The sequence below is a fragment of the Plasmopara halstedii genome (genome assembly GCF_900000015.1).
Source record: "Plasmopara halstedii genome assembly, contig: Scaffold_816, whole genome shotgun sequence".
In the NCBI taxonomy this organism is placed as follows: Eukaryota; Oomycota; class Peronosporomycetes; order Peronosporales; family Peronosporaceae; genus Plasmopara; species Plasmopara halstedii.
The window spans coordinates 566,735-574,593 of record NW_020187732.1 but is presented as its reverse complement, the minus strand read 5'-3'; the positions used below and the strand labels follow the sequence as shown (position 1 = coordinate 574,593).

At 45.8% G+C, this 7,859-nt stretch overlaps 2 protein-coding genes across 2 annotated transcripts in view; one reads left to right on the top strand and one right to left on the bottom strand.

Annotated features, from left to right (window-relative positions):
- Window positions 1-3,936: 3,936 nt before the first annotated feature.
- On the top strand, window positions 3,937-6,768 carry PHALS_14070 (drug metabolite transporter superfamily; the record flags this gene model as incomplete). Its single annotated transcript, XM_024729807.1, has 1 exon — window positions 3,937-6,768. One exon carries the CDS (start codon window positions 3,937-3,939, stop codon window positions 6,766-6,768), a length of 2,832 nt encoding a protein of 943 aa, XP_024580147.1.
- Window positions 6,769-6,862: 94 nt separating this feature from the next.
- Window positions 6,863-7,859, bottom strand: part of PHALS_14069 (nadph:quinone oxidoreductase) — a gene marked incomplete at both ends in the record, with an annotated part of 1,345 nt that continues 348 nt past the window's right edge. The window contains 6 exons of the mRNA XM_024729806.1: window positions 6,863-6,949; window positions 7,016-7,092; window positions 7,177-7,240; window positions 7,305-7,448; window positions 7,514-7,667; window positions 7,739-7,789. Of these exons, the coding sequence (XP_024580146.1) occupies window positions 6,863-6,949; window positions 7,016-7,092; window positions 7,177-7,240; window positions 7,305-7,448; window positions 7,514-7,667; window positions 7,739-7,789 (577 nt within the window). The remainder of the gene's footprint in view (window positions 6,950-7,015; window positions 7,093-7,176; window positions 7,241-7,304; window positions 7,449-7,513; window positions 7,668-7,738; window positions 7,790-7,859) is intronic.

The window sequence follows — 7,859 nt, the reverse complement described above, 5'->3', positions numbered from 1 at the left end:
GTGTGCTTTGTCCAAGAGTTGGGAGCCCTCATTGCCGGAATGACAACCGATCCTTTCCCCGAGGCAGTCGCAATGACCGTGTTTATGGAGGGCGTCGGGACTGACTTGGCCAGAATGGAAGTCATCCGTGTGCATCCGTCATCTTTTATGAAGCGGTGGACGTAGCATTGAATGTCGAATTTAGCTTTAAGTCGGCACGACTTGGTTGGAATGCACACCTTCAGAGCCCGTCAAGCGGGCCTGAGCCAATGGACTTTAGATTTGCTTAGAAAGAGGAGGTAAAGCTCTTAGCTGTCGAGCAAAGTTTAAACACACGACGGTGTTTTGTCTGTGGAGACACATGTCACCTTTGGACTGGTTGTCCCCTCCGCAAGGCGTGTAAAGCTTTATCAAACCGACGTCCCGCTTCTAACCAGTCTGGTTTGTCGCTGGGAAACGACAAAAGATAGTAGGCGTGGGGTGCCCTGCTAAGGGACAAATGAGTTATGTTGAGCCTTAAATCTTGAACACGGAACGTGTATGTAAGCCGGGCTTGCTGGTCGTAAAAGTGACCGTGAAGGGTTTTGAGAAGCCATAGAAGATCCTGATCAATTCCGAAGCGTCAAACAATTAAGCTCGACGCTTCTCGATCGAAGGAAGTCAGCTGCATGCTGAGGCGCTGGAAGCGCGGCTGAGTGACATCGTCACTGTTCGCGTAGCGATGAAGACTTGTGTCATTGTTCCGAGGGTCCCTGTGGACCTCGGTGTCAAGTTCCATGACTTCGATAGCAGTCTTAGAGTTGGATTCAAGGTATGATCTTATCCTTGGTGTGGCATGGTTGGAACACCATGAGCCATGGATTGATTGGAGGCTAAAGACCTTGGGCGCTACGCGCACGTCTCCTTGTGGAGCTTTGGTGAGTCAGGAACCCACCTCTACTAGGAGCAGAGGCGCTATTTGCGCGGGCACTGGACCGGGACAGTCAATGTGCTGGATATCGGAGTACTCGAGTTGTCGAACACCGAAGGTGAATTGAACAAGAGTCCCGAGCATGGATCGCGGGCTGAAAATAGAGTCACACGCAACCCACTGAAACCTGCTCACGACTCGTTGTCGGCTTCCCCCGAATCCTCGACGAGAAAATCCGTCGCCCGGGGCGGGCGCGTTGTGTGACGCCCGGTTGCCGAGGGCTTGGGATGTGCTTCCCGTGAAGCCGCGAACGTACTGTCCGGAGATGCACCCCGTGCAAAAGACGAAGAGAGGTGGGCGCTTTCGGAACCAGCAGGCTGGGTCATAGACACAAGGCTCATCGAACGAAGAATGTTTTAAGATGGTCCTATGGACGTAGTGGTCGTATAAGGCGACAATTAAATGTGAACTGTGGGTATTTGCAATTTTGATGGGAGAGAGTTTAACGATGTTACACATGGTGTAAGATCATATGTAGGTGTGGATTACACAAGCTGGTGAAATCACACAATGGTGTGGCTAAACCGTAACAAGAAGCCATATCGTGGCAGGACTGCAAGCAATAATGCATATTAATTAAGTTTTACCATATTAATTAGGTTTTACTATATTGATTGGTATTACTATATTAATCGGGAAAACCTAAGGTTCTGGATATTGGCGGCGCTGCCGCAACTAAAACAGTTAAATACAAGTTTAATTCTGAAATTGGAGAGCGTCTTTACCTTGGTTAAGGATTTAATTATTGGAGGTAGCGGATTGCAATCCGCTACAATCGTATTGGTTTCTTGAAGAACAAAAGGTCGGTGACTTTAGCTTGGCTTTCTCTAAGCAAAGAGCTACACAGCCCCGCTGAATAGACCTCAAGCTGAAACAGGATGTGTACGGCTGTAGACGGGCAGGACAACTACCGAGTCAGCTCTGTTTTACGCAGGATCTTAGAGCGTGCCTCAGTGACTTGTGCCTGTACATCACGCACGACGGAAGAAATATGGTCGTGATGGGTGTCGGTGTCAATGATCTCCTAGTTTTGCCACACGAACTAAGTGCATCGATTGGTTTCTCACGGCACTGGAAGCACTACCAACTGAGAAATTGAGCCCGTCAAAGTTTCTTGGAGCTTTAGTGTAATCTCTGGCTAGACAATTCAATGCATTAAGATTAAAAGGAGAAGATCAATGAGCTGCTGTGAGCATACGGGATGGAGTCGGCAAATCCAATCTGCACGCCAATTAGTGATGATGGCTGCAACATAATCGGATGAGGCAGATTTCTTCCAACAAATTATATGAGATTCTTAGTCTTCATCAAATAATTTATTTCAGTTTTCTCGTTGGAAACATGCTGTAGGTGGTTTGATGTATTAAACGCATAATTTTTTGCGGTGCACCAAAATAAATGAGATATAGTATAATGTTGATTGCTTGCAAATAAAATGCACAATGCCTCACAAAGAGTAAAGGCCTGTGACTCGACATATGGGAATGTCAACGGTAGCGATACGACTATGCTTGAGTCCTACAGCGATGCTGATTTTGATTTAGACAAGAGCGATATGAATTTATTTACTGGAGCGATGGTTCCAAACAATAAAGATCTGTAATCTGGATGGCAAAAATAGGCTCGTTTCGCTCTTACAATAGAAGTTCATGCCAGCGCTGCAGCCACAAGTGCTCTGCAATAGAAAGAATAACGGAAGTGGTTGACTCCGGCTCCTTCTTGTACCTTGCATGAGGATAATTGAGCCCCTATTGGCCAGATTGAAGGCGAGGCGTCGCCACTAAGAGCAAAGGCTGTGGGTGTGCACCTCGAAACCTCCAAGCCTTCACGCGCAGTGGCATCCTAAAGCGGCACTACGTATAATTCAGACTCGTGCTTGAGGACCTCCTGACAAATACGGTTGGCCGACACAAACTCGCCAAATTATGACAGCATTTCGGATTGTAGTGTCTGTACAATCATACGATCGCGAGGAGGGTTACCCTGAAGCTATTGGACTATTGCATTCTTGCATCTGACGTAATGGATTACGGACACAATTTCTGGGCGCGGCTCTCTTACAATTTATTCGCGAGACCAACAATACAAAAATTGTCATAGTGTGTGTTAACGTGTATCTACTGAGAATCGACAAACTTGAGTTGTTGATGATTTAGTCGCAAATGGGTATTATGTATGTGGGTGAAAAAGTGTTGATTAAACGGCTGATTAGTAAAGAAGCTTGTGTTTCTCAGATGTAGTCATGAACACTTCGAATTATTAATCATGTGCTATAAATATACACTCAAGACTAAAAAACTTGTGTAATAAAAATCTTGGACTAAGAAAGCATGTCACATGTTACTCATCATTTGAGTATCCGCCAACAGCCAAGTACGACAAAGCAAAAGTTCGCGATGGTCTAAGATATTCGCATCATAAAAGAAGTTAATGCATCCTCTTCAATCCAGGGTTAATTCAGATTGCACCACGCTGTTTCTAAATGCACATTTAATGCTTTGACTGGATATTGAGTCTGTTGTGAAGACCTCACATCTTCACAGAGCGAGCAACAATTGTAAGTGCTGACAAAGGTACTTAGAATTAGCGCTGTAGAAGTATGTAGCGGTTGTCATTACTCATTTGCTCCCAATGGACTTTAATGACAAAACGATGCGAGAAGTGAATCGTTTGGCTTTGGCGCACTCATCTTCAAGATCGATGAATTCCATGACTAATCTTTAACCTTTGTAATGATAGTTTTATTATCATTACTCACGAAATAAGTCTACGACAAATCACTCGTAATTTTTGCGCTCGGCAATCATTAACTTTATCTTACACGTACCCCAGCAGATATAACCACACTGCATGATTACACTGATTTTTGGTGGTACAAAACTAGAAGATTAGCCGCTCGGTTTTTGTTATTTAATTCCAGAACTTTGCTTTAAGTACGAATTCTGGAAATTTGAAACTTGTGGATATTCCATTAACTTCTGTATATCATGGTGGTACATCGTCGTCCTGTGGACGTAGAGGCTGAGGTCCCGACAACCGTCTACGCACTAGATCTTCAGCGCGTGAGCCAATTGCTGCATATTCCAAGAACGGAGTTGATCTCTGGATTCCAATTGGATCCTACGCGTTCCGAGATCCAAGGTGTCATTGTCGAAGCCGGCGAGAATGTACCTTTCGAGACTGTGGGTCACGATGCAGTTAATGGTCCAAACCAAGTTACTATGAATGTTGACGATTATTCTACCTCTCTTCACGCTCATGCATTACCGCCACTGCCTCCTGCATGCCCGTCTGCACTGGTGGTGACCCCCACGTCGCGTCGTCCTGCTGTGCGTCAAGTGCTTTTAACTGCCGCAGTTCGACCAAGCTGTCTCGACGAGAACCAGCGACCAAAATGTTTAATTCGGCTAGGCCACCAGACAATTATCAGTCATATTCTAACACAACTCTATGCTGCGGGTGTGGAACGCGTTGTAGTGTCCGTTGCTGCAGCTGGAGGCCAAATTATGGCCGCTGTCAAGCAGACACCGTTTTTTGTCAAAATGAAAATTGAATTTTTGGATCTAGGACGTACAAATGACGATGGTCATGCACACTCAATTCTTGCGGCACGAAGTTTCTTTCCTGGTCCAGAACCATTTTTAATCCATACAGCTGATCACATCTTTGACAAATCGGTCGTTTCCAAGTTATTGGCGTATCCACTTGATAATGCTTTTGCGTGTGTACTGGTAGAAATGGATATTGCAGACCTCACGGGTCTACCACCTACTACAGTTAAAGTAAAACTTCACAAAGATGATCACCAGATAACCCATATTGGTCGAAACTTAGACGTCTACGATGGTATTGATGCTGGACTTTTCCTAAGCTCTCCAAACATTTTCGATGCCTTAAGCACTCTCGCTGAACATCAAAGCTACTTTTCGCTTGCTGAAGCACTAAATAGTTTTACAATGACCAAGACAAGTGCTTCCAGTGCAAGCCGTTTGATGTATCTTTCGACAGCTGGAGAAACGTGGTTCAGTATTGAGACAGAGGAGCAATTGGCCTACACACAAGATACGGACGGGACGGCTAAGTTGTCTCCTTGGACTGTTTTTTTGGCTTCAACACCTATTGGGGATCCATCAATGACGAAAAATGTTGTCATTGGAGTGTCAGCACCTGTTTCGGATATGTCGCTTCGAGTTGCTGGAAATACGGACAGCTCTAAGCTGTTTGAGGGATTTGTCGTGAGTGTTGGCAATTCGGACATTCCTCAAAGTGCAATTGACGATTTAAGCGGAGAAGCTGACGGTTATGATACGGAAGCTCAACCGCTCTTGTCATACAATACACGGTCAAATAAAATGTTCTCAAGCCGTACAGCGAGATCACCGTTTTCTACACATTCGTTTGTAGAACCTGCATTTGATCAGGACGACTCGTCACCATTTGTGCTCTCGTTCCCTACCGATGACGAAACTTCCAGAACGATGGAAGGAAAGACTTCAAAGCACCACGCGTACCTTATTGAAATGTCTCCTGATGATCTAACTGGTGCATCTCCCCCTGGCTCGGGTACGTCAGAATACTTGCTGGCTGTTCCTGGAAATCACGAACTAGACTATGGAAAAGAAGAGTCTTACACTGGGGACCTGGTCACCCCCCGAGCCACATTGACACCTTTGCATAAGGCAACTATTTTGCCCTCGGATATAACTCAAATTCATCTTAACACCCGCGGATTCGAGGAAGATTTAGAGGTCACTGTTGTGGTAAAGCGCGAGGCTCCAATTATCGGCTACCTGCTGCTCCTGTCGTCACTTTTTACGATCTCATCTGTGGGTGTTGCACTAGATGAGCTAGACAATGTTGTGGTGCCTGAGCTTCGCATATTTTGGCGAAACACGGCCACGTCGATGTTTACGTTTCCTGTCGCAGTGATGATTCTCCTTCGTGGAAATGAAGAGCCCACCGGACAAAGCTGGAAAGAGTTAATTCCGTTTATTCTCTTGGCCGGTGTCGCGTACGCATACTTTCTAGGCTCCTTTGTCGTGGCTCTTTCACTAACATCCGTTGGACATGCCACACTATTTAACAACGCACACTCGATGTTGCTCGTGTTCTGGAAGATAGTGTTGCGAAAGCCTGTGGCTGTGTTTGAGGCTCTGGGTGCAGCTATCGGAGTCGTTGGGGGCGGTATTACCACACTAGATGCGACCTCTGGAGGCCCCAATATCGTGTCTGCGACCGTGATAGGAGACCTTGTAGCTCTTTCCGGTGCTGCTGGAGGAGCTTTATATTTCTCTTTGGCCAAGAAAGTGCGTCCTCACATGCATGTGTTAGTGTTTCTGTGTGGGTTGACAGCCACGTCAGCGACAACGTTACTGTGTTACATGCTCATTTCCGGTCAAAAACTCAGCCTGTCTATGGATCCGTACAATGGAGTGTTTGGCTGGTTAACTCCTTCCGTAAACCGACTACTGGTGGTGCTCTACCTCGTTCTAGTTTGCGATTGTATTGGCACAATGGGTTACATAGGTGTGATGAAGTACTTTGATCCGATTGTCATATCGATTGTATGCTTAATGGAACCCATCGTAGCCACAGCTCAGGGTATTGTCATGGGCGTTGATACCATGCCTGGACGTCTCACCTTCATAGGAGCATCCCTCGTCATTGGTGGCACTTGCCTCGTTCTGCAATCTCAACGTCGCAAGACTGAGAAAATTGATGCTACAGAAGCTGTTTTAGCTTCTCATACCACACCTCGAGCAGTATACAGCGCGCGATCACGGAAGCGAACACCACGATACGGCAGTACACCTCACTAATATATTGAGCTTAGTAAATTGAAAGTAAAGATTTGGCCAAATGAAATACATAGTAATAGAAATGCATGGATACTGCCGTTTCGCGAACGGGTCACTACATAGCCTTGGTCGTGTCTACAAGCTGCACAACAACCTTTCCCAACGCACGCCCCGACTCCAAGTATTCCATCGCCATGTTAGCCTTTTCAAATGGAAAAACCTTGTCAATCACCGGTGTGATGGAACGTTGCTCAGCAAGCTCACGAACTTCGTTCATCATGTCGCCATTGGCCAACACAAACATAAAGTCGTACAAGATTTCAGCTCGACGCGCTTGAGAACACACTGAATAGCTCAGACAGTTCATGACGAGGCCGATAAGAAGCGAGACGTCTACACCTTGGACATTATTTGGTAAGGATTTCCTACTCGGTGTTGCCACAATCGTTATGACGGATCCACCGCGTGTGACGCATTCTAAGCACTGCTTTGCCTGTAAATAGAGTAATTTTCAGAGCCTTGTTTAAACAAAAGCTGTCTGGAATTGACTTTCATACCTCGCCAGTGGTATCCAGAGCAAAATCATAGTCTTTTAGCTCCGTCTCAAAGCGATTGTGCTTATAATCGACCACGACATCTGCACCAAGCAGGCGCATTCGTTCCACTTTTTGAGTGCTTGCCGTGGTCGCAATCGTTTGTGGCTACAAATCATCAGATACATGTTATGACTGAACACTGAATCTTTAACGCGAACAAATTGATTCACCTTGAAAACAGCTTTGGCGACTTGAATAGCCATAGATCCGACGCCACCAGCTCCACCGAGAATCAACACTTTCTTGTTCTCACCGAGCTGTCCATGTCGGAAGGATTGCAGTGCTGTGAGTGCCGCCATTGGTAAAGTTGCAGCTTCGACGTGTCTGCACAAAGATGAAATCACACAAAGTCTCAATTGACGATAAAACAAGATCATGCCAATTCATAGCCTTACGTCAGGTTCGACGGCTTTTTACTAATATAGTCCGAGCTGACAGCGACAAATCTGCAGGACAAAACTCATGATGTTAGTACGCAAAGCAAAAAATGCCTTCAAGCAAAAAGTATATCACGTG